Source organism: Panthera pardus, unplaced genomic scaffold, assembly GCF_024362965.1.
Source record: "Panthera pardus isolate Hobbes unplaced genomic scaffold, ASM2436296v1 HiC_scaffold_25, whole genome shotgun sequence".
NCBI lineage: Eukaryota > Metazoa > Chordata > Mammalia > Carnivora > Felidae > Panthera > Panthera pardus.
This window is the reverse complement of record NW_026526821.1, coordinates 54742645-54769327: the sequence shown is the minus strand read 5'-3', so window position 1 is coordinate 54769327 and position 26683 is coordinate 54742645. Positions and strand designations below refer to the sequence as shown.

Genomic DNA, 26683 nt, shown 5'->3' with positions numbered 1-26683 from the left:
GCATACACTGGGCAGGGCCTCAACCACACAGTCAAGTCTCAAGGGTGACCTTGAGACTTGCACAGGCAGGTGCAGATGGGCAACTCACCCTGGGAAGCTTATGGCCAGGATGTCCTGCTAGGTACAGGTACAAAGCCACGTGGGGAGAGGGAAGGGCCAGTGACTGCTGTGCTTGAAGGACAGGCAGGTGTCATCGCAAAGGAGCTCACTTCTGGCATACCAAGTCACTGCCCTGTAGGAAGATGCACTCACTTTCCTAACGAGCCTGATGGTGGTGACATGAACTTTCTGGATTGGTCTGGACTACTTAATGCTTTTCACTGCTGCAGGGAGTGCATTCTGTTTTAAAGGCGTCAGGGAAGGAGGTCGGAGCCCTCCATCGCGAACCCATGCTTGTGCTTGACCACCCCAGTTGCCAGGAAGTCTTCCTTGTACACGTGGCAACTGCCCAGTGCTCTACCAGCGTCTTCCCCCTGACTCCCACCATCCTCTGCTCAGTCTTTCTCATTCGGCCCACACACTGTTTTCCCCTCTTCCCTCCAGGCTTGATGGCTTTCCGGGTTTCAAGTTTATAGCCTGATCGATCTTTTCATAGCTGACCTCGAGGATGAGAAATGAAGAAAGACCCTGGGGGTTTCACCCTTCCCATCAATTTTAAGCCGGCCTATGCCCAGCTAAAGATGAGATTCACTGCCCGAACTTGGAGCTTTGCAAAACAGAGGGCAACAGCCTATCAGGGACTCATCTCCGGGTTAGGTCCATCCTTATGAGATGAGGTCAAATCCTCGGAAAGGCTTGGAGAGGAGCCTCCTGGAATCCTTACTCCCCCTTCGGCCGTCCTGTCCTCTAGAAGGCTCTCTTCGGTGTGTCCTCTCCTTGCTCATCAGGGCTCTCCTCCACCTCATAGCCTGGCCTCGTCTCTCCAAGAAGACCTGGCAGAGTCTCTTCGCGGGACTGAGAACAAGAGCCTGAAGAGGAGATGTATAGGGAGAAGGAGTTGCAAAGCCGCCTCCCACATAAATGGAAGGGAGTGGGAAAAACATATCTCAAAAGCTCCGTTAAATGGGGCATTGGTATACTATTTTTTCTATGTTTCTATAGGTTTGAAACATATCATAATAAAAAGTTTCAATTTTTTTAATGTTTATTCATCTTTGAGATGAGAGAGAGAGAGAGCACAAGTGGGGGAGAGTCAGAGAAAGAGGAGGACACAGAATCTGAAGTAGCTCCAGACTCTGAGCTGTCAGCATAGAGCCCGACACAGGGCTCGAACCCACCTGAGGTGAAGTCAGACGCTTAACTGACTGAACCACTCGGGCACCACATAATTAAAAAAAGGTTTAAAAGTTAGTAAGGAGGGGCGCCTGGGTGGCTCAGTCAGTTAAGTGTTTGAATCTTGGTTTCCGCTCAGGTCACGATCTCCCAGTTCATGAGATCGAGCCCCGTGTCGGGCTCTGTGATGACAGCACGCAGCCTGCTTGGGATTCTCTCTCTCTCTCCCTCTCTCTCTCTCTCTATCTCTCTCTCTCCCTCTCTCTGACCCTCCCCTGCTCACTCATGCTCGCTCTCTCTCTCTCAAAATAAATAAATAAATGTAAAGAAAAAGTTAGCAAAGACAGACAGAAGGGGATGGCATCGCGGAGGCAAGCGGGTGTGACAGCAGCATTGGCAAGCCATCAGAGTCACCAGTGCTTCCCAGCAACCTGTTGAGGGCCCTTGCCCAGGGTGACGCCTCAGGGCACCAGCTGGTGATTCCACATGGAGCTGCCATATGCAGAGAGCAGAGGGAAAGATTCCTTCCTTCCCCTCACGGTTATCAACCACCAAAGCTCTGTTTGGAAAGATACCATGCTTCAGCTGCTGGAAAGGAGAACAGGGTGTGATTCCATCACAAAGCTTTCTGCACCTCATCTTGGATGGTTTGGGGTGAGGGATTGCTTTTCTTTTCCCCGTGCTTGCGAATGTCACAGACCTGAAACTGCCTGCACTCTCGCCATCGTCCTGACCAGACTGGTCCCCCTTTTGGTGTCTTGGTACCCAAAACCTGGTTTCCAGCCCTGGCTCCATGTTTTTAGTGCTTTTAAGACCTTGAGATCTCTTTACTTTATCAGAGCTACTCTTCCAGGCGTGAAGATGGCAAGATAGGGCATCCCTGGGGGCTTGGGAAGAAGTCTTTGCCGTGTAGAGGCAAGGTGACAGGACAGCGGAGGTGGTGTGGTTGAAGGAGCTTGAGGAAACATTGCAGTAAGGTCAGTGTATGGATGGCAGCATTTCCTTTTTGCTCAGGGTCAAAAGCACCTTCTGTCCTTTGCACGGACTCAGCTCATTGAGGATATCATCAGTGTGCTTCTGCTCACCCCAGAGCACACAGTCAATGCACAGGCTGGTTGTCCTTTCCTTGGCTTGTTTATCTTCCAACACCTGCATGACCTCCCCATTCTAGAATGAGATGGTTTGGATAGGATCTATAATAAGTACCTCAAATCGGTTCTGTTCCCAGCTTGCTTCTTTCTCGGCTTATCATTCACACCATGGCTCCCGTTCCTCAGAGTGAAAACCACCAGAGCGATGGCGAGTGCTGTTTCAAATTTAAAAAAATCAGTAGTAGAACACTCCTTGTTCACTTGTTACCTGTTACTTTGATCTTTAACTTGCTGGTAAAAGTGCTGTTGATTGGGATATTAATAACAAGGCTGTGACCGAAATGCTAAATTATCCTTACTTTTCTAATCTTTATTTTATTCTATGTCCTCAGAAAGAGAGAGCGTGCGAGAGTGCAAGTGGGGGAGGGGGGCAGAGGGAGAGAGAATCTTAAGCAGTTTCCACGCTCAGCACGAAGCCCAATGTGGGGCTCCATCTCACGACCCTGAAATCATGACCTGAGCAGAAATCGAGAGTTTTGGTTGCGGTGGATTGTACATCACTGCTCCCTTCAGTTTGAGATACAGGTGTCCCCCACTAGCTGGAAGTACAGTGTTCCCGTGACACCTTTCATAAGCCGAAATGCTGTCCGGAGAAGAAGCAATTATTTGTAGTTTCTATGGGAACAACTTTGCGGTGTTCCCAGACCTTAAAGATAACTGCTGTTGGGCTTTTCGGATACCTGAGGACACATCTTGCTGGCGGATGCACAGAACAAATGGAGATAAGGCCCAGATGCTCACAGACGCAGGCCAGAGCTCTGGCGGTGTGATGCTGAGATGCTGAGGGTAGCTCCGGAGAACGGGGTCCAGTGTGCACTACCCTCTGGGGTGACTCCCTAGAAAACCAATGAAAACAACAGTGAATGCTGTTGTTGCTTTTTGGCTTGTTTTGGTAAAAGCAAACTCCTCTTCGGATTTCTTTCCGTTAGCAAAAACCCCGACTAATGTAGGTTTTACGCAAAAGCAAGGTGGCTTACTGAAAACTTCCAGAGAACGGGGGGGATCCCTTTCTCTCTAACGCGGACCATAAGGAGCTTAGAAGAAAAGACACTTCTTGCAGGCACTTGAAGAAGTGGGGGTTGATCAGCAGAAGGCAGGATGAGGGCTTCTGAAGACGAAACGCAGGAGGTCAAGAGTGTCTGCTCAGGTCATGATCCCAAGGTTGTGGGATGGAGCCCTGCACTGGGCTCTGCTGTGGGGGTGGAGCCCACTTAAGATTCTCTCTCTCCCTTTGTCCCTCTCCCTCTCTCGCGCTCTCTCTCTCTCTCTCTCTCTCAAATAAAAATAAATAAACTAATAATTTGAAAAGAGGTATTCAGGTTGAGCATCCGACTTCAGCTCGGGTCATGATCTCACACTCCATGAGTTCGAGCCCCACATCGGGCTCTGTGCTGACAGCTCAGAGCCTGGAGCCTGCCTCAGATTCTGTGTCTCCCTCTCTCTCTGCCCCTCCCCTGCTCATGCTCTGTCTCTCTCTGTCTCAAAAATAAATAAAAACATTAAAAAAAATTTTTTTTTAAAGAAAAGAGGTACTCAGTGGGGAAAGGATAGTCTCCAATAAACATGCTGGGAAAGCTGGATATTCACAAACAAAAGAATCAAATTGGACCCCCATGGCACACCACTCACAAAAAATTAACCAGAAATGGATTAAAGACTTAAATGTAAGACCTCAAACTACTAGAAGAAAACATAAGAAAATGGCTCCTTGACATTGGTCTTGGCAATGATTTTTTGGATATGACACCAACAAGCGACACAAAGCAAAAAGAAACGTGTGGGACCTTGCACCAAACTAAAAAGCTTCTGCACAGGAAAAATAACAATCGGCAAAATGAAAAGGCAACCAGCAGAATGGGAGAAAATACTTGCAAACTGTGTGTCTGATAAGGGGTTAATATGAAAAATGTGTAAAGAACTCCAAGAGCAAAAAAACAATCGGATGGAAAAAAAAATAGGCAAAGGACTTGATTATACCTTTTCCAAAAGAAGACATACAAATGGCCAACAGGTACATGAAAGCAAAAAGCTAAAAATGCAATAAAACCTAAGGAGTAAATATTGATAGACATATGGAAATACAACTTTAGTTGGAAACCTGTCAGGAACTGAGGTAGATTTGCCTGTGTTTGTTTCCTTATACACACACATATGTAACCTTTCTCCACCTCGTAATAGCTACTTACTCTTAGTTTCTGTTTCCTGGTAGCTTTGGTTTGCCAGGACCCCTTGTATCTATCAGGGTGCAGATAGGAAAGAGATCAAGGGATTCTTGTCAAAGGAGAGGCCAGGTTAAGGGAAACCCAGGAGGGCTGGAGAAGTATCCTGGGCTAGCAGCCGCGGGAAGCCCAGTCACCCCTAAACCTACATGTTGAGGCAGGGAACAGCAGGGAACCTGCAGAGAGAGGGCTGGGCTGTAGGAGAGGCTGCCTGGAGAGGCTGAGAGCTTTGGAGAAGAATAAACCACTGTCAACCACAACCCGGTAGAAGGGAGCCAGAGCAAGAAAGACCGTCTGTCCCTCCCCTCATACCAGAGGCCAAGGGAGCCCAGTCTCCCAGGCAGAGGTAGGGGAGAGAGTGGCCAGGAACTCTAGAGATGCATTGGTAGAATATCCACCATACCCTTGAGGCCTTAAGGCTTCTTTCTGTGTATTCTTTTGTCACATCCCTCTGGGCAGTTGCTTTAGTGACCCACTATTTCTTAGGTCACATTTCCCGCTGAGCGAGTGAGAGCATTTCAGCTCTGCCATCAGTGGCCAGGCTCTGGATTAGCTGCCCTTGGGTCATCTGCCCAGTCCAATCAGCTATATAAGCACACCTCGAAGCTATTGCAGGTTAGGTTTCAGACCGCTGCAATAAAGTGAATATCGAAGCAAAGTGAGTCAAATGACTTTTTTGGTTTCCTGGCATATTATAATTTCCTGTAAGCATATTAAAGTTATGCTTACACTAAACTGTAATCTCTTAAGTATGCAACAGCATTGTATCTGAAAAAAACTATGTACATGCCTTAATTTAGCATAATTTAATTTATTGCTTTTATAAAAAATGCTAGCCATAATCTGAGCTTTCAGTAATTTACAATCTTTTTGCTGGTGGAGGGTCTCGTCTCCATGTTGATGGCTGCTGGCTGATCAGGGTGGTGGTTGCTGAAGGTCGGGGTGGCTGTGGCAATGTCTTTTTTTTTTTTCCTCCTCCTGTCCCCCACCACTGCCATGCTGGCCACTGTAGCAATTTCTTAAAATAAGACAAAGATGAAGTTTGCCACATTGATGGACTCTCTCTCACGAACAATTTCTCTGGAGCACGTGATGCTTTTTGGTAGCAGTTTACCCACAGTAGAACTTCTTTCAAAATTGGAGTCAATCGTCTCAAACCCTGCCTCTGGTGTATCTACTAAGTTCATATAATATTCCCAATCTTTAGTTGGCATTTCAAAAATCTCCACTGCGTCTTCACCAGGAGTAGATTCCATCTCAAGAAATCACTTTCTTTGCTCATCCGTAAGAAGCAACTCCTCACCCATTAAAGTTTTATCATGAGATCGCAGCAATTCAAACACAGTAATAATGAAAACGTTGGAAATGTTGCAAGAATTGCCAAAATGTGACACAGAGACACAAAGTGAGCAAATGCTGTTGGAAAAATGGTGCCGATAGACTCGTCCCACACAGGGTTGCCCCGCACCTTTGATTTGCAAACAAACAAAACGCAGTGATCTGCAAAGTGCAGTAAAGTAAAGGGAAGTGCCGTAAAACAAGGCATGCCTGTATTGGAAATGGTGAGGAGTGAGGGAACGGGAAACGTACTATAAACATCCTCACTCTGGGTAGAGCCACGTCACCTGTTGGCAGGTATACGGCAGATTCAGGTGCACCCACAGGTATTACCTATAAATGAAGCAATAGCCAATTGTAACATTGTAATTGGTTTCCTTCAGGGCTGTGGGTGATCGAATGCCGTCTGGGATCCAGGCGTGGTGAAAATCACTTTATGGGTATTCTCCCAATCTTTGCAGCTCCTCTGTAGGGGCCTGATCATTACTCCTATGTTACAGATGAGGAGGTCCTATCAGCCGAGGTCAAGCAGAGGTTAACCTGCCAGAGGGTGCCAGAAAGTAGCGGAGGCAGGCTTTACCCAGCCCAGGCAATCTGACTCCATTCCTGAGCTACCGAAAACTGTTCTGACCACACCTATGAGAAATGAAATAAAACTGAATGTTGTCTTTGAAAAGAGCTTATCTTCAGGGAGAGTTTCCTCCTTCCCATCGGCAGTTCCAAAAGTAATCCTCGGCAGCACTACAGTTATCTAAGATATTAGCATTAGGGGAAAGCGGGTGAAGGGCATCTGAGAGCTCCCTGGATTTTTTTCTGACAACTGCATGTGAATCTACATTTCTCTCAAAATAAAGTTAAACAAATATTATAGTAGCAGCATCAACTACCATTTATTCGTTAATTTCAATTCGACATTGGGCATCTTCTCTGTGCCAGGCACCGTTCTTTCTCTGCTGGGAATATAGCGGAGAACAACACACACACACACACACACACACACACACGCACACACACACACACACACACACACACACACACACCCCTGCCCTCATGAAGCTGGCATTCTAATGGAAGCTGGCCTGTGCAAAGCTCATTTGGCCAGGCTCCTTATCATAAAAGTTATTAAATGCATGCTCATCACAGAAATATTGGCTAACGCTGGATTCACGTCCTTATCCCCATAAAGTAGGTCTGATTAGATTTCCCTAGGCTACTTGACAAGACTCATAATATTTGTGAATACCAAGCCTTGTCCTGAATGGCAAATCAACGAGCCGTTCTTTCTCTCCATTCTGTTTAGAATACTTGTAAAATCTAAACACTGCTCTATTCAAAACGTGCTTGGAAAGTCTCACTCCCTTCTCTCCCCTGCTCGTCTTTGCTCTAGGCTACAGAGAGCATCCAAGTAGGAGGCTGCAGACACAGTCGGCTGTCATGCAGATGATGAGGCTGTGATTGATGAATTGCAAATCCTGGCTAGTGCTCCCAAAGAAAACGGCTCTCTCTACCATTCCAGTATCCTCCAGATCCAAGACATGCAACCCGCAGACAGGAAATGGCAGCCACCAAAGCGCTGAGGGGAGCCCTTCCAGTCGTTTCTGTCCCGGCTCCAAGTTTTTTCCCATGATGGCCTGCAACAGCTCCACCATCAAGACCTACCAGTACTTGCTGCTGAACGGGAGCAATGTGTCCGACTCCGGGGCCACCCCACCACCCGCCCCCCTCAGGATATCCTTGGCAATAATCATGATGCTGATGATCGTGGTGGGGTTCCTGGGCAATGCTGTCGTCTGCATCATCGTGTATCAGAGGCCAGCCATGCGCTCCGCCATCAACCTGCTGCTGGCCACGCTGGCCTTCTCCGACATCATGCTGTCCTTATGCTGCATGCCCTTCACGGCCGTCACCCTGATCACGGTCCACTGGCACTTTGGGGATTACTTCTGCCGGCTCTCCGCCACCCTATACTGGTTTTTTGTCCTGGAGGGCGTCGCCATCCTGCTCATCATCAGCGTGGACCGCTTTCTCATCATCGTCCAACGCCAGGACAGGCTGAACCCGCGGCGGGCCAAGAGGATCATCGCCGTCTCCTGGGCGCTGTCGTTCTGCATCTCGGCCCCCTCGCTGGCAGGCTGGACGTTCGTGGAGGTGCCGGCGCGGGCTCCCCAGTGCGTGCTGGGCTACACGGAGTTCGCGGCGGAGCGCGCCTACGTGGTGGCGCTGGTGGTGGCCGTGTTCTTCGTGCCCTTCGGCGTCATGCTGTGCTCCTACCTGTGCATCCTGCACACAGTGCGCAAGAACGCCATCCGCGTGCACAACCAGTCCGACAGCCTGGACCTCAGACAGCTCACCAGGGCCGGTCTGCGGCGGCGGCAGCGACAACAGCAGGTCAGCTTGGACTTGAGCTTCAAGACAAAGGCCTGCACCACCATCCTGATCCTCTTTGTGGGCTTCTCGCTCTGCTGGCTGCCGCACTCGGTCTACAGCCTCCTGTCCGTGTTCAGCCGGGGGTTCTACTGCAGCTCCTCCTTCTACACCACCAGCGCCTGTGTCCTGTGGCTCAGCTACCTCAAGTCTGTCTTCAACCCCATCGTCTACTGCTGGAGAATCAAAAAATTCCGCGAGGCCTGCATAGAGTTGCTGCCCCAGACCGTCCAGATCCTCCCCAAAGTGCCTGAGCGGATCAGAAGGAGAATCCAGCCAAGCACCGTCTATGTGTGCAATGAAAACCAGTCCGCGGTTTAAGGGACGGGAGGGAGGAGCGCGCGGAAGGTTCCAGGACCGAGCTCAGAGTCCTGGCACTTTGGCCCTAGCCAGCATTTCCGGTGGCCCTGTAAGCACAAAGGTACGCCTCTGTTACCAGATAAGCTGCTGCTTCAAGTTGGCAAGATGAATTTTTTTTTTTTTTTTTCTTGCTACAGGAGAGCAGTATGTGGGTCTGATGGAAACTGGAAGGTAGTTGGGACAAAATGGGGATGGGGTGGGCTGTGTGGGCAGGAAGTTAGGGAAGAGGAGGGGTCAGGGAGGAAGGCTCTGTCCAAAGGGCTTCCAGTGCTCCTGCTTAAGAGAAACCCTGTGGTGCCATATTCTGCCTTTCTTTTTTTTTTTTTAATTTTTTTTTTAACATTTATTTATTTTTGAGACAGAGAGAGACAGAGCATGAATGGGGGAGGGTCAGAGAGAGGGAGACACAGAATCCGAAACAGGCTCCAGGCTCTGAGCTGTCAGCACAGAGCCCGACGCGGGGCTCGAACTCACGGACCGCGAGATCATGACCCGAGCCGAGTCGGCCGCTTAACCGACTGAGCCACCCAGGCGCCCCGTGTGGTGCCATATTCTGACATGAGAAACCCAGTAGCTGTCATCTCACAGGTTACCCCTCATTTTATTTGACGCCAGTATTCTTAACAGGTACTTATGTTTGTGGCACGTGGGGAAACAAGCAAGGATCTCCGTGTTGGTCGGCTGTACATCTCTGATCATGCCGAATCATCCTTTCTATAAACCAGAATCATGCTGGGAAGCAGAGCGAGCCCCTGTGCTAGTTAGTTCCCCAGTATGACACATGGGAGGCCTCAGTGGCTTGAAGCCCAGAGAATGATCTGGGGCCGTTCAGCTGAGGGCTCGTGCATGTACCAAGCCCCTCCTACCTGGCCCAGCTCTGTCCCCTGTGCCCTGAAGCCCTTCACCCTCCCTGCCTGCCGTAACTGTGACTGTCCTCTCTCTTTCCCTCCACTATTCCCCGCCTCTCCCTTTGTTTCATCCCATCCATCCAGCCTACAGGAAAAAAAAAAAAAGAAAGAAAACCACTCCTCCCAAAATTCATCTTTTCAGCAAGTGTCTGTAGTGACTTGCTTTCAGATTCAGAAGCGGTCAGTAGGCTTTGTTTACATGTTTCCTCTCAACTCCCTGAGGCTGCAGGTTTTGTGAGCTGCTACATGGACTTCAGCGCTGGGGCTGCCGGCAGGGGGCATCATACACACAGACCCAGTTCCCCATTGAGCTCTCCTCCTACCTCACTCAGAGCCGCCCGTCTGACTGCTGCAGTCTGGGCCACCTACCCCAACCTGGGGCTTCCCACCCCAGGTGGGCCTGGGAGCCCACGACTAAAGCTGCCTGGAGGGGGACCTTTCTGCTTGTGCTGCACACTTGGCCGCCGTGCGCACAGGGCCACCCATCGCTACCAGGAGCTTCCGATGTTGGCGGATGATTTTCAAGTTCAGGCGGGCCGCTGACTCCACCGAGTTCTCCTCAGAGTTTCAGATCCGAAGAGAACGGGAAGTTTAAGGAGAGATTCAGAAAATCTGATTCCGAGTCCAACTCTGCAGGGAACCAGTCACGCGAGTGTGTTCATTTTACCTCGCTTCTCTGGGTCTCAGTGTCCCCATTTGCCAAGTGAGGAAGGAAGTCTAGATGATCTCCAGTGCCCCTCTCTCAGATTCTAAATGTATATGTTTTCTACTCAGAGTCACCAGATCCCCTGCATTTATTAAGTGCCTACTGGATGCAAGGCACTGTGGGGGGGTTAGTGACGAATATGGCATGGGCTATGAGCAGAAGCAGCTGTCCAATTTATTTTAGGATGATGGTGACTCCCAACTTGGCCTAACAGCACAGAAGCTCTCTTTGTGTCTCTTTTCCTATTTCTTTTCCAAGATTGTGTTAAGAGGCCAACTAATGCTCTCTTCCTGTGGTACTGGTGACAGAGGCAAAGAAAGAGAACACCATTTACATTAATCTAAGCCTAGAGGAAGGTCTGTGAAGAAAATACCACTTCTTTCCCACCCACTCCCCATCCTTTTGTATTCAGACGAGACAGAGAGACATAGAGACTGAAGTCTGGCAATCGGTGTGTGATTGATTGAGGTGGGTCCCATCGATTCTGTGTCCCTAGTGCACCCAGTAAGGCCATGGTTTGCCTTCAGTTCCCACGAGGCAACTAGCGTGGCCTCCGTGGTGTCCAAAAAACACAGCCAGACCAGCCAGGGTAACAGGCCACTGGGCACCTCCCCTCTGGGGGTCATTTAAGAGAATGTTCTTGAGGAGCAAAAGAGAAATCACACACTGAATGAATGAAGGTATCGAAATTTATATCACTCAGTGTTATATGACGTATGCTGGACAGTAATATATATGTTTTAAAATAATAATTTTGTATATATTTTAAATAAAGTATTACTGCTCTTTCGGTGTATAAGACTATGTCCTTACCAGAATTAGCACCAGGGCCATCAATAGTAAGCCACAAATCTGGTGTCTACACCTCCTAGGACAACTTCAAGAAATCTAGAACCTTGAAATTGCTAACCAAGCGCAAATGACTATAGGATATTAACGCGATAAGATGACAATGGGGAGACTATTTAAACAATGGGGGGGGTCACAACTGGAGCTCCCAACTAAAAATCATTCATGGCCCCACTAAGTACCTCCAGCTAATTAGTCTTCACCTCTGACTTCAGCCTGCCACCTTCAGAATTCTCCTCCACTTCAATGAGCCTTTAATGAACTTCGCTTTCCTAAAGTAGTGCATAACTACCAAGTTCTTACATCTTTCCCTGAGGCTTGCGGTCAAGCCCTCTGTTGGCTTTTGGTTTATATCTTCTCTTTAGCCCTGGGGCACCTGACTTTTTTTCTGTGGGGCCTGGGCAGTGACTGTGGTAACAATGATCTCAGAAGCTCCTGGGGAGAGCCTAGCCTCAGACTGTCAAACTAATACTGACTACCCCTAAAAATCCAGTGCCTTCTTGTCTTGAATCTTGATTCCCTGTGGCTGGGGCGAAATAAAAGCAAAGTTTCGCTAGTACGTTCTGATAGCCAAGCTGAGCAAGAAAAAATCTAGATCAATTCCCACGTTGCTGCACTGAGCCCTGGGAACGTTTTCCCCAACATCATTTACAGCACATGTTTTTTTTGGACTAAAACCCCCACCATGTTAAGTATTTCCTACATGGCTCTGCTTGCTTCAGCTCAGAGTGATGGATAAGGTATGGGCTGTGCCACAAAGCAGAGTGTGGCCCTCTGAAGTTGGGGGAATGCCCAGAGACCAGGCATTTGATGTTATGGAAACGCACGGGCAGTGGCGTGCGGAGGGCGCGTGCTCTGGGATGGGACAGTCCAGACCCCAGGGCCACCTTGCTCTCCGTGGGATTCTGGGTAAGTCATGGAGCATTTTTGCACCTCAGCTTCCTCATCTCCTAAATGGCAGAACTACTCCAGCCAGGGGGCCTCCGTGAAGAATAAGTGAAATAATGTGTATAAAGGATCTAGCTCAGGGCCCGGTCCAGGGTAGAGGCTGAATGAACGGTGGCCATAATGATCACGGTTGTATTGCCAACTTGTTTTATGGCGAAGATTTGTTCTTTGGGGGCAAGCATAGAAATTTGTTTCGGAGACTGGCTCTTCAGTCCAAATCCTAAGATTTCAGGGCTCAGCTGACAAGAACACAGCACGCAGCGAGGCCCGGAGCATGGGTTTGACTTCAAAGGGCAAATTTCTCAGTGGCCTGCACTGCACCATTTCATTCTACTGGAAGCTCTCCCTGGGCGGTGAGTTGGCCTCCCAGCACTGCTAGTGGAATGGGCTGGATGGGAGGGGGGGGGGATGCACCCCCATTCCCATGCCTGGGAAAGCATCCTAAGGTGCACATGCGGCTGTTCAGAGGGCGGTTCTGAGGTCTGCAGAGAGCAGAGTAGCATAGTTAGGACCACAGGGAGGCAGGAAGGAGAAAGGAAAATGGCTTTAAGACAATAACCTTGCTTCCCTTGGTCCCGGGGCAGCTAGGTGAGACCTCCGCTTGTGGGGTTGCTCAGTTATCAGGTTCCTTTGATCCAGTTTCCCACTAACCCTCCAGGGCACTGTCCTTATCTTTGTGGTCGGGTTTGCCTCCTGAGGAAAGGAACAATGGCATAAGACACATCACACTCCCCTGATCTTTCCTGGCCAACAGCCGAGTCACATGACCACAGCCAGCTGCACAGCAGGCTGGGAAATGGAGTCCCTGCCTAGTGGGGAGAGAGGATGTGCCCAGCCACAGCTTTCTTAGCATGGAAGGGGAGAAGGATTTGGTGGATTCCCAGCAGTTTCTGCCAAAATATTCCACGATTTTGAAAAACAAGGGATCCTAGCACACATACAAATTCTGAAATCCTGAGCACAAATGTCATAAGTGAGCTTTGCTCATTGTAAAATAAAAACACCTCTACTGCATCAACCCAACAGTGGTGTCTCTGTACCTCTAGCCGTCAACATAAAGGGACCTACATCCACAGAGAAAACCTGCATGCATTTATGCCTGTGCCATAAGGAGAGAAAGCGGCCACATTTAATATTTCAGACACAAAAGAAGAACAACATGAAAGATAAACTATTTGAAAATTTGCAGCTACAGGGGCACCTGGGTGACTCAGTGGGTTAAGCATCCGACTACAGCTCGGGTCATGATCTCATGGTTCGTGGGTTCGAGCCCTGAGTCTGGCTCCAGAGCCTGGAGCCTTTTTCGGCTTCTGTGTTTCCCTCTCTCTGTGCCCCTCCCCTGCTCTCTCTTTCTCTCTCTCTCAAATGTTAAAAAAAAAAATGAAAAGAACATTTGCAGCTACAAAGAAATGAATTTGGTCAGGATAAAAAAAATTACTATTTCAAACAACAGTCAACAGTGATGGAGACCAACTCTAAGAAGTTAAATATGTTCAAGGCAAGAGCATAATTTCAAAATTGTGCCTATTGCAAGGTAGAGACTGGTTGCCCGTGGCAAGAGGGTGAGGGCGGGGGCACAGGCCGGGCTGAGGCGATTGAACTCTCCACGGAAACGGAGGGCCTGGGAACCCTAGCTGGGAGGCTGGCGTTTTGATTCTGTAAGAATAAAAGGAGGTTTGAAGGCAAAAGCATGGTGTGTGTGTGTCTGTGTGTGTTGCACCGGCATTATTGAGGCAGGTGTCCAAAGTTGCTTTAGCAGACAGTTCCAGTCTACCTTCTGCTCCCTCATTTTTCATCCTGGAGAATCCAGGACAAGATATGAGAGGAACAAGAGAGTTTCCTGAGACTGCCTGGCTCAGAGAGCGAACCAGGAGGGGCTACTGCACAAATATATTTTCTTTTTTTTTTTTTTAATATTTATTTATTTATTTATTAGAGAGAAAGAGAGAGGGAGAGAGTGCGCACAGAGGAAGGGCAGAGAGAGGGGGGGAGAGAGAGAGAATCTTAAGCAGGCTCCACGCTGACAGTCCAAAGCCCGACTCTGGGCTCTGTCTCATCACTGCGAGATAGTGACCTGAGCAGATATCAAGAGTCAGAAGCTTAACCGACTGAGCCCCCCCAGGCGCCCCTACAGATAGGCGCCCTATTTTTTTCTGATTAGTCTGATAGGAGCAGAAAGAACTTACCCGTATGAGAAACACTTGAATGTGACCAGAACTTTACCTTGTTTTGATCACAAATCTGAGGGTACTAATATACAAGTTCAGCCTTCTGAGGTGCTCAGATAAATGCCTGAAGACCCCGGGGTAATAAGAACAGATCCTTGGGGCGCCTGCGTGGCTCAGTTGGTTGAGCGTCCAGCTCTCGATTTTGGCTCAGGTTGTGATCTCACGGTTCGTGGAATTGAGCCCCACGTAGGGGGGTTCTGCACTGATAGCACAGAACCTGCTTGGGATTATCTCTCTCTCTCTCTCTCTCTCTCTCTCTCTGCCCCTCCCCCCCATGCTCTCTCTCTCAAAAATAAATAAATAAACATTAAAAAAGAAGAAGAAAGAATAGATCCCTTGCATTGGATCTGTGCGTTCCACCCCCTCTGTGTTCTTAGCTGCTGCCTTCGCCAATCACTGCAGTTGAGGGGGGAAATAGCCAAGCTCATTTTCAGAAGCATTTTAAAAGACAGATTTGCTGCTCCTTATTAACTGTCCTTGAGGGACTGTATTTCTCATTTCCTCCCGCACTGAAATGCTGCTGCCCTATTCCCTTGTCGCAGTCTTTTTCTGTCGCGTCACGAAGTCTTCCAATGTTTTATTAAATCACGAAGACAGGGTCACTAACCTCGCCATAAAAGACAAACAAGACTGAACAATTTAAAAAATGCATAAGGAAAAATGGAAAACGGAGTTTGCTTTCAAAGTGTGAACAAAGGCAAGGGGGAAACATTATGGGAAACAGGAGGCTCTTTCTTCCCAATGCTTCCCACACTTTCTGGAATTTGCTGGGCCTCTCTGGAAGCGGTCAGTCCAAGCTACTCAGAAGGTTTCATCCCCCTTGTGGAGAGCCCTGGGGCTTCCAACATGCATCCACCTGAGACCTGCATGGTGGTTGGGGGAATTCTGGGTTCACTCAGGCCCAGATGAGACTCCTGCCTTCTTCCCCATTCTTGACAGGGAGGATGTCCCACAATATTTTGTCACCTGGAGTTCAATCTCTGTTACACTATGTGTGAGCCTCTTCTGCCTAGAGGTCCTCTTCATTCCCCGACCCTTTCTCTGGTTTTCTCCAATCTTTCTGTCTCCTTCTGACAATACAATAGATACATATGGGTAAGCTTTCAACTAGATATGAGAGGATACTATTAAAGTTTAGATTTAGATTCTGTAAAAGAATGATATAGTCTCCATCCTAATGAATGAATGTTCGCTGGCCTTAAGGAAAGTTGTAAAAATCATATCTACTAATTTTTTTTTCAGTTGTAGATTTTTTATGGGGCACCTGGGTGGCTCAGTTGGTTAAGTGTCCGACTTCGGCTCAAGTCATGATCTCATGGTTCGTGAGTTCAAGCCCCACGTCGGGCTCTGTGCTGACAGCTCAGAGCCTGGAGTCTAGTTCAGATTCTGTGTCTCTCTCTCCTTCTCTCCCCTTGCCTCTCCCTTGCTAGTGCTCTGTCTCTCTCTCTTACAAAAATAAACTTTAAAAAAATCTCAATGATAGGTTTTTTATTTCAGTTATAATTTGCTGCTTGTAGAGATGAAAACAGTAATTGAATTTTTTTTACCCCAGCACAAAGAAAATCAAACATGTTCTAATCTTTTATAATAAAAAACCACAATTGTATTCATATGTAATAAATATAAAAAGTGTATATTTTCTTTTGCAAAGCTCAGATCATGCTATATACCACACTAAAAGTCTGTAGCCTGGTATTTTTGGTTTTTAAAATTTTGTTTTTGTTTTTGTGGGTGTTTTGAAGTGCTTTCTAATGGCTGGAGATCTTCCATTGTGTGGATGCACCATAAGCTAATTACCTGAAGTACTCCCTGTTTTTTGCATAATTTTTTTCTATTTTTCATTATTTTTTAAAAATGCTGTAATGAACATCCTTGGCATAAATTTCTCCGCCAAGCCACTGACTGTTTTCTTAAAATAAACTCGAAAAGTGGAACTGGTGGCTTTTAGGACAATACATTTTTTTTTTTTTTTAGGAAGTCTATGGCAATTTACTCTCTCACCAGATGTACTTAAGAATTGCCAACAACTTGAGAAACTGCATGGGCAGGTCATAAAGCACTTCCCATTAACCACCAATGGCCCCTCCGCCAACAAGCTGGGCAGAGGCTCCTTTGGGCCTCACTTGGGTCATGAATTGGGACATCAAGGTTTCTGGGAGAGAAAACACGCAGCCATTTTGACCAAGGAGGCATTATTCAAGAGCTCTGCACTTTTGCAAAGGCTAAGGCCAATGAATATATATTCAGTAATTACATGTAGAAAGGTGTCACAGAAATAACTGTTAAAGATATTACACCTCTCCGGGGTGCCTGGGTGGCTCAGTCGGTTGAGCGTCTGACTTCGGCTCAGGTCATGATCTCAGGTCCGTGAGTTCCAGCCCTGCGTCGGACTCTGTGCTGACCGCTCGGAGCCTGGAGCCTGCTTCGGAGTCTGTGTCTCCCTCTCTCTCTCTCTCTGCCCCTCCCCCGCTCATGCTCTGTCTCTCTGTCAAAAATAAACATTAAAAAAAAAAAAAGATATTACACCTCTCCAGAAACCAATTTGGGCTGACAGGATTATTTGTGGCAATCGCAGGCCAGCTTGAGTCAGCCAGACTCGAGACACCCTTTGAACACAGCAGAAGTCTGGCTGGCTGGTGGGCTGGGCCTAGGAAGACAACCTTTTTTACCCTGCTGTTAGAAGCATATTAAGTGTTTAAGTTCAATTCTCTGAACTGAGAGGCAGAGTATAATACAGTTGTGGCTGCCCCTGGTGGCCTAATCAAAAGGCAGTATTAAGCTCATCTCTTATTTTCTGTCTTCTGATGCTTTGCTGCCCGTGGAGAGGATGCCACTTTCAGGGCTAGTTAATTCCCAGAGGGAGTATACAGCTCGCCTACCAGTGCATCTCTTAGATACAAATCACCAATTCAGAGCCCACACCCACCACCTCCTCTCGGGCTCTCATGCTCTGGACCACTGTCCCCCTGCCCTGATCAGCCCAGCACCTGGGACCAGACATCCAGCCTCTATACCCCCGAGCCTGCTGAAATCCAAACTACCCGACCCTAAGCCTGTTTCCCCTGCCTGACCCATTCCTTCCCTGGGAACCACAATAAAGACTCTTTAGTGCACACAGTACCCACCCACCCACTCCTTGTACATCCTGACCAACGCTGGTGATTCCTCGCGTGACCCCTATGGCATGGCATAGCCCCTCTTCCCGGGACCTGAATATCAAAATTATCTTTTCTTTCTTTTTTGTTTTTTAAATTTTTTTTAATGTTTATTTTTGAGAGAGAGACAGAGCACAAGTTGGGGAGGGGCACAGAGAGAGAGACACACACACAGAATCTGAAGCAGGCTCCTGGCTCTGAGCTGTCAGCACAGAGCCCGATGCGGGGCTCAAACTCACAGACTGAGAGATCATGACCTGAGCCGAAGTCGGTTGCTTCACCAGCTGAGCCACCCAGGCGCCCCCCAAACTATCTTTTCAATAGCAATCATCTCCTGGTCTTCCGGCTTTACCATACCTCAAATCTTCTGTTCATATATTTTATTTTATTTTTTTAACGTTTATTTTTGAGAGCGAGAGCATGTGCATGCATGAGGGGGGGAAGAGCAAAGGGCGGGGGAGACAGAGGATCTGAAGCGGGCTCTGCGATGACAGCGGAGAGCCCGATGCAGGGCTCGAACTCACAAACCGTGAGTTCATGACCTGAGCTGAAGTTGGACGCGCAACCCGCTGAGCCACCCAGTAGCCCCAATACACTACATTTTAAAACGAAGGATTCTCCAAATAAACTGGTTAAAACAATTTGTGTTGTCTTTTTGGTGGGGTCCCTTCCCACGTCACTAGGAACTATGTGAAGATTAAGAGTTGGTGGTGGTTGGACAGTTGGTTTTCCCACAGCACAGTCACTTGTGTTTTTGCTTCTGCTGAGAAGCGGGATGAAGCCTCAGCCCCCAGCCTCATCTGGCATCACCCCCTGCCTTCTCCCCGGGCTGCAAACTGAGTCTCTATTTTCAAGGGGCGATCATCCTCCCCACCTCCAGGCTTGGCTCTGCTCTTCCCTCTGCCCAGAGCGCTGCCTTTCTTACCGAGGGTTCCTCGTCTGTGCCGCGGACCTGCACTGCCTCCTCTTGGCATTCGTCCCACTGGGTCGTAATCTCCATGGTGAGCTCCGGCAGGGCTGAGACCGGATGTGTCTTTTTCGCTATTTTATCCACAGCGCTTAGCACAATGCCTGGCACAGAGCGATCTTCCAACATGCGCTTGGGGGACGAATGAATGATTGAGTGTTATGAATGATGGAATCATGGATTGAGAAGGGAAAACTGCCCCCTCGGCATTAAATACAGTTCCTGGTAACGTGAGCCCTTTAGCCACTGCCTCCCTCTGTGGCAAGGTCGGTTCTATTTCTGCAGTTGCGTGAACAGGGTAGTAACTTGGAGTGAGTCGCCACGGCTGTGACTGCCCCAGGAGGGATCACAGCTCCACACCGAGGAGGGCCCTGGACAGCTCCCGCGTCCTTCTGGCCCACTGCACGTGCGTGCAGGCACAGCCCGGCAGGTTGGGAATGGCTGACCTTCCCCGTCAGCTGCTAGGAAGCAGCTCATTTTCTGGTAGTTGCACAAACACAAGGTATCTGGAAATTACACCAGTAGGTGCACAAAGCGGAATTTGGCACAGCCAAATGAACGTTGCTGACGTTCAAACTGCGTGAGATTAGTTACCGAAGCAGGGATCGTGCTCTTGCACTTGAGGTGTTGAGACACCCAGCCTTGCCCTGTGACGACATAACCTTCGCCGTGGATTGCAACAACAGTCTGCAGTGCAGGTGCGGAAACATGCTAAAAGTCCCCAGCCCCAAGCCTCCTCACGGCAGCGGGAGCCTTGACCAACGGAAACAGGCTGGTTCCCATTTGCCGCGGCAGCTCCCCGGGTGCGTGTGTTTGGAAGAAGCAGGGAATATAGCTCTCACCATCCCAGGCCCAGACGCGTACTACACACTGCATGCTGTCTACACCCGTATGCTGTCGCTTTCTTGCTCTCCCAGGAAAGTGAGGAGAGTGCCCCCTTCCTTCCTACCCTGAGTTCAACTTCAGGCTCCACACTCCTGGGACCTACTTGAAGCAGGAACTGGAGCCATATTTGAACAACAGCCTAAGGGGCATGACCAGGAATCTGGGGGCAGGCATACCTCCTTCCCTCCCCAGAAGATGTTCCAGAGGTTTGTGTAAAGAGAGCTTGGAAAAATCATGGAAAACGAGCACACCTTCAATAGGAGGCCTGCTAGGGAAGCCCCCTTGCCCTCTGCTGGCCTGCTCGTCATAGGCTCTGGCTTGTAGGATAGCTGCTCTGGCTTTGGCCACTTTGTCACATAAGCTAGTCTGGGCCTTGGTTCTGAATCAAGCTTTACACAGATTCTTGCAGGTGAACAGTGTCACCTCACGCTGGGGAAAGCTGTGTCGTTCCTTGTTGACCAAGATCTGTGTTGATTCTGAACCCATTTTCAAAGGACCCCACATATGGCCATTTGTGAGCTGTTTGCGGGTCTCTTTGAACCCAATGGAAGAGATCAGGACAGTAAGTGGGTGACTTTTAGATGATTGGTACAGGGTTGTATCTTAGATGTGGATAAGAATGTATAAAATTGTTATTTTATATAGCAATTCTAATTTTATATAAAATACATATCACCAAATGGTCTATGTACGCACACTTCGTACAACTAAATATACGACTTAAAAGCCATTAAGCTGAGGATTATTCAGCCTTAAAAAGGAAGGAAACTGTGACACGTGCTACATGGGGGAATTTTGAGGACATTATGCGAAGTGCAATAAACCAGCCACAAAAGGACAAATACTGTGATTCCACTTACACGAGGTCCCTGGTTGTCCAATTGACAGAGACAGGAAGTAGAATGGTGGTTCCCAGGGAGGGGGAGGGAGGACGGGGAGTTAGTGTTTAATGGTTTCAGTCTAGGAAGAGCAAAGAGTTGTAGAGATGGATGGTGAGTGCATCGTGAATGTATTTAATGCCACTGAATGGTACACGGTTGAAACATAATGGGTTAACTCTACGTTATGTGAATTTTATAACTAAAAATTCCAGGAGGGGTGCCTGGGTGGCTCAGTTGGTTGAGCAGCTGACTCTTGCTTTCAGCTGAGATCATGATCCTAGGGTCATGGGATCGAGCCCCGTGTTGGGCTCCGCAATGAGCATGGAGCCTGCTTAAGATTCTCTCTCTGCCCCTCTCCCCTGCTCTCACTCTCTCTCTAAAAAAAAAAAAAATTTTTTAATTTAAAAAAAGAAACACAAAAATGACAAGAAGACTAGCACATGGAAAATATATTTACATACAGCCATTTTAGTAATATGGTAACTTTTTTTTTTTTATAGAAAATTGAGTTTGACTATCACATTAAAAAAGTGAATACATTCTTATAAATTAAATGAAAGCAAAAAAAAAATCAAATACCTTTAGACGTGTATAGTAACTGGGAAAAAGCTAATTCTAAAAAAGCAAAACTTTAGCATTCTGGTTTATTTATAAGCTTAAGTCAACAGTTGACCGTAAATCAGCGGTGCATTGAAAACCACTTGAGGAACAGATGTGGGGGTTGACCACGTTGATGGCAGAGGTGGGGGGGGGGCAGTCGCGTGTGTGGGTGGAAGAGGCAGAGGCCAGGAGGAATCAGTCAGACGGGCACCACCCGTGCCATGGGCTGTGTCGTCACTGCCTGTTGAGATGAGGTTAGGAACCTGCCTCCCCGGCTTAGTTGGAGACACCACTGAAAAGCGGATCAAGTGAGACAAATGGAAAATGCTCGCTAAAGGAAGAGAACTGTTAACGGTGAAGGACTGTGTGGGGGCTCGGGCACAGCCTGAGACCCCACAGCCTCTGGGGCAGCTCAAAGGCTGGACCGTACCTGCTCCGCTGCCGATTTCCCGAAGGGTCCTCAGATGCCACCCAGCTCCAACTCCAGTCTACCGATGACACCATCATGGTCTAGGGGATGTGACTGGCCCAGGACCACAGCTGAGTGTCGGAGCCTGACGAGACCCAGGCTCCCCTGCATCCAGTGGTGACATTTTCCTTCGGAACCACACCTGGCCCGTTGATTTGTATATGCTGCTTTCTAGCCCCAGCTTGCCACACGTCTCATTTAGCTAATTTACGGCTCCGGACTGCAGACTGAATTATAGCTATTTGTTTCCCTTCCCTGGCTGCAGTGCAAGCTAACGAAAAGCAGGCTTCATTAATTCCAGTGCTTATCACCGAACAAGGTATTAACAAGCGTTTAGATGATGCTCCAGCCATTTAGTGTTTTTGAGAAGGTGAAAGGGCCTCTGGTCCATATGGTCTAGCTTCTCGTACATTTTCCTTTCAGACGCTGAGGCTGACAGACCTGCCAGGAGCAAACGGGGGTGGTAGTTGGTATTTAATTAATCTAACACGAGTCACAGCCCATTTCACGAAGTCAGGCGCCAGTCTTTGCTTCTACCAACAGTCACATTTAGGACATCAACTCACGCTCTCTCAGCCACTTGGCCTTGCGATGTTCTTGTAGGCAGTGGGAACCTACCACTTCTCCCTTTCCAGGCAGGTTTGTAAGCCTAAGCATGCTCCCCTCTACTCTTTAATACGCTGAGCCACAGGATACCAAGAACACAGAAATAAGGAAAGGATCTTAAACTTGCTGCTTTATGACTTTCTGAAAGCAGTGACATCACTGTGTGAATACTACAGTCAAGGCTGGCTAAGTTGCAGGTTCTCGTGGCTTGAGAAGCACCAGGCGGGGATCTCTGCCGGCAGAGACTTGAACTCTAGCTGGCTGGACTTGTCCTCCCAAGAAAATCATCCCACCAACCTGTGCCTCAGTGTCTTCAGTCTGAGATGATTTGACACCTCACCCACACTATCACCCACACGTGATACCAGCCGGAATGGCATGCGGTACAGGGATAGAGCACTCAGGGACGATCAGCTGTGTTAACACAGCCTCTCCTCAGGGCTCACACAGCACCTATAATGAAAAAGGAAACACGGTAGGGGCGCCTACGTGGCTCAGTTAAGCGTCTGACTCTTGATTTGAACTCAGGTCATGATATCGCGGTTGTGGGATCAAGCCTAGTGTTAAGCCCTGCGCTGAGTGTGGAGCCTGCTTGGGATTCTCTCTCTGCCCCTCCCCTGCTTGTGCTCTCTCTCTCAAAATAAGTAAATAAACATTAAAGAAAAAAAAAAGAAATATGGGAATATGCTGTGAAATTCATTTGACAGGGTTTCTCGAAGACTTGCTACGAACAAGGATGAAGTAAAATTTTAAAGGTGAGACAAACAAAAAAGTTCTACTCCTTGAATATGTTCAGAGTTAGAAATCCACCGGCAACAGGTCTACTTAAAGGGCATTTGGCTGAAAGGTGAAGTATGTGGGAAGTTGCCAGAAGTCTCCTTGGCTAAATTTCTCAGGGTATGATTGATCTAAAGGTAACAGATGTCAAGGAGCACCTTGAGAATATGCAGGAGATAAACACAGAAGAGGACCATTTAAAACTCAGTAAAGTGGTAACGGGGCGCCTGGGTGGCTCAGTCAGTTAAGCGACTGACTTTGGCTCAGGTCATGATCTTGCGGTTTGTGGGTTCGAGCCCCGCTTGGGGCTTTGTGGTGACAGTGGGGAGCCTGCTTGGCATTCTCTCTCCCTCTGTCTCTGCTCCACCCTCGTGCACTCTCTCTCTCTCAAAATAAATACACTTAAAAAACATTTCAAAAATTATAAAATTTAGTAATGTGATAACAAAGAATTTCAGAGGTGGCCAATGCAAGTCCTCTGCAGGTGCAGGTAGGAGCCACGAGGTACGGATGAGTAAGTTCCGGAACTCCTTGGACTAGGTATTGCACCAAGTGGAAAGCACCACTTCACCGAGATAATTTTTATTAAAAAAAAAAAAAAAAAAAAATTACAGAAAGAACAAAGAATTAAAAGAATTTTAATAAAATCAACAAGTTTACATTTGTACATCTTGTGTATTTGGGACCCGACCAGGGGTGAAGGATAAAGTTGCAAGGACAAAAGTTTCCGTAGGAGAGCAAGCGAAAAGCAAGGGCTACCCTCGTTGTGTGACGGGCATGGGTTTGATGGTGTGACCCCACGGCCTCCTGAGCTGCTCTGCACTCACCAAGGTCATGGGCAGGAGGCATCCTGCTCTGAGCTCAGGCCCAATGCTCCACACCCTACAGGACACGCCCATATGAACACCTGCGGGGCAACAGCAGAGAAACAGTTCATAAAATCTAACAGTATTGCCCCTCGAATATTAATGCCAACTGGGTTCGGCTCATGCTGTTTTAACTAGAATGGTTACACAGAACCTAATGAGGGGAGAAAAGGGCTGAGCAATGTTCTAATTGTTCCACTCAATGGCACAGTCACAAAATAGCAGGCCTTTAGAGAGAACTATGTATTTTAAAAATCTGATTTGCAAAAAAGGGCCTGTGGACGTCAGAGAAAGAGGAGAACGAGGTACGGTTCTGAACACAGGAGGCCACTCAGCTTTAATCCCCGTCATTCTAAAGGATGAGAAACGTTTCAAAAAAAACCGACCAGTGTTCGGAGAGAGCGGAGACTAGTGTCCCCAAGTTAGGAATGAGCAATCACAAGGTGCTCTCAAGATTTTACCCATGTCGTGTCCAGCGAAACAGCGCTTTCGGAAGCGTGACACGGTACGTGCTAGGGGCTTGTTCTTGGAGGAATAAACAGGAGCTCGTGAGTTGTAACCATAACGTGCACAGTAATATGACCATCCCGGAACAGTCATCCACAGGGTCAAGCTGTCAAACTCATGACCGGACTTGGGCTTCATCCCCACGTACGCAGTGTGTGGCTGAGTTGCAAGAGTTTCTTCATTTATTCTTTAGACGGAGACACCGGGAAGAACGCGGAGGCGCCTTTGCTTTCTTGGGCCACTCGGAATCACAGAAGGACGAAGAATACTGACCATTATGAGTACAGGAGAGCACTGTTCAGACAACGGACAAGGAGCGCTTCACCCCTGCTCTGTAAGGCCCGGGCCGACGGCGAGAGGCTCTGTTCTAGGGTCCTCTCCTGTGACACACGAGCTAATGCTTGTTTCCCTAATGCTACAGCGGGGGTACAAGTGTCTAGTGTTAGTTCTTAATAGAATCATTAATCCCAACGATGAAATTCAAAACAGGGCAGCGAAGGAGGGACGGCTTCGGCTCCTCCACGACATTAGGCGGAGACACAAAATGACTCAGTCTGTGGTGAACAAGAGGGACTCCTCCTGTGAGTTCAGGAAACCTCAGAGCAGGCGTGTAAAGTGCTGGGAGGTAAGGCAGCCTGACTGGACTTCCTCATCGGGGTGTGCAGAAGTACCCGGCAGGAAAGATGACAGACACCTCGGTCACGGGCGAAGGCAGCTGTCACCGCTGCCCGTCCTGCTGAGGGTGTGAGGTTAAAACCGGCCTCTCCTGAAATTCTGCTCGGCTTGTGCTCGTAACGCTTCCCTTTTAATTTCCCGAGTGTTCAGTAGGAGGTACATTTTAACAAGGAAAAAAAAAAATGTCCCTAACGGATATGACGGATGAATTTCTAAACAAGAGAAAAACTGCAGAGATGACAGAACTTCAAATAAAACTTTTTAGTCAAACATGTCAATTGCGGAGTTTCAAATTGGCAGGTGTTGTGACAGTACAGGGACCAAAACCTGGGCCCTCGCCTGCCACAGGTCTCTCCTCCACTGTCCTCTTACAGATGGGGCGAGCGGCTTCTCTCTTGGGGCTACACCGTTTTCCGACAGGTCCTCACTGGCGAGGCAGCCAGAAGCGTACAAATTCCCCCGAAAGGGGGTGCTCGGGTAAACAAGGCAGAATCCTTTAGGGGTTGAGAGTCACACGGGAAGTAGAAAGAACAAAAAGATTTCCCCAAGGTCAGCTAAGGGCAAAGGCGGAGCCCACGAGGTAATCCTGGAAACAGACAGCCCCCCTCCCCCCCAACCCCTGCTCGCAACCGTGCGGCTCCCCACCCTGCCGAGCGAGCTTTTCATCCCTGTGCCACCCTGGAGCACGTTCCCAGTGCAAATGCACATCTGGAGACTAGGGTACCGGAGTGGGGGAATCCAGGATGTCCACACTGCAGAGAGAAGGCTCATTTTTCTCTCAAAGTAGGCATTCGTTTTGGATTACAAAGTACCGGGACGGGCGAACCCTAACATGTCTCTATTTGTGGGATTTTCCATTTACATTCAATGTAGAGTGGTCAGCAGTGAAGAGCCCCTGTTTCACGTTGACCGACGTCTCCCCAGCACCCAGATGTCACCCCTTCGTCCTGGCTGGCACAAGTGCAGCGGCTTCTGCTCTCTGCACCCAGCAGGCTTGGTAAAGAGCTCAGGGTCCTTCTCACGCCCTCGGGTGGGCCTCCTCAAGTCCGTGCGCCAGGGCCGGGGGGGCTGGGGTTCGTGTGTCTGCCGGCAGCACAGTGGGTGTGGACAAGACCACCATTTGGATACCTAACAAACACGGGCTCACGAAAGGGATTTTGGCACATCTGGCAGAGCTTTTTGTCCGAAAGCCGAACTGAGCTTCCTTTCAACTTCATCTGCAAAAAAAAGACCGAGGACACTGTCAGCTAGAGTTATACCAGTTTTTCAGAGTGGACACGCGTTACCCCGTGGATGATTACTACTCATGAGGACTGCTTTAACGTCCATTTCTTTGAACAGAATATTAGAGGAGGGGCACCTGGGTGGCTCAGTCGGTTAAGCATCTAACTTCGGCTCGGATCACGATCTCACAGTTTGCGAGTTTGAGCCCCATATCGGGCTCGGTGCTGGCAGTGCTAAGCCTGCTTTAGATCCTCTGCCACCCGCCTCAAAAATCATAAACATTAAAAAAAAAAAAAAAAAAAAAAACCCACCAGAACATTAGAGGTGAAAATAAACAAAAACGTCCCTAGGAACCAGAGAGATAAAAAAATGCTACAAAACTGCTTTCTTATTTTATAAAAGTAACTGCTGCTCGCCAGCCACGGGCATTTCTAAACAGGCCCTCTCTCAAACGTTCTCTGAGCTCTGTGTTTGAGCCAACTCCTGTTGGAAAGTCATGTCATGTTAGAGCTGAATAAAGCTGTGTAAATCATCCAATTCCTTGGCCCTCTCATTTGCAAACAGGGAATGTAAGGCACAAATAAGGGACTCCATCAAAGCCATATGGTTCATTCATGGCACATTCCTGCCTGGTCCTAGAAAACATAATTTCATTTGTTTAAAGGCAG

General features: G+C 48.4%; 2 protein-coding genes across 4 annotated transcripts in view; one reads left to right on the top strand and one right to left on the bottom strand.

The window, feature by feature from the left end:
• Positions 1 to 26683, top strand: part of GPR45 (G protein-coupled receptor 45) — a 110682-nt gene that overhangs the window by 72963 nt on the left and 11036 nt on the right. Inside the window, exon 2 of one of the 2 annotated variants that reach the window (XM_053890499.1) lies at positions 7368 to 9049. The exons of the other annotated variant lie outside the window; for it this stretch is intronic. Within the exon in view, the coding sequence (XP_053746474.1) occupies positions 7439 to 8725 (1287 nt within the window). The 5' untranslated portion in view covers positions 7368 to 7438 and the 3' untranslated portion in view covers positions 8726 to 9049. Of the gene's footprint in view, positions 1 to 7367; positions 9050 to 26683 lie in introns of those variants that run through there. 2 annotated transcript variants of the gene reach the window in all.
• The window catches only part of TGFBRAP1 (transforming growth factor beta receptor associated protein 1), a 63071-nt gene continuing 59753 nt past the window's right edge, over positions 23366 to 26683 (bottom strand). For both annotated transcript variants that reach the window (XM_019428493.2, XM_019428492.2), the window contains exon 12: positions 23366 to 26008. In XM_019428493.2, coding sequence (XP_019284038.1) covers positions 25832 to 26008 — 177 coding nt within the window. In that variant the 3' untranslated portion in view covers positions 23366 to 25831. The remainder of the gene's footprint in view (positions 26009 to 26683) is intronic.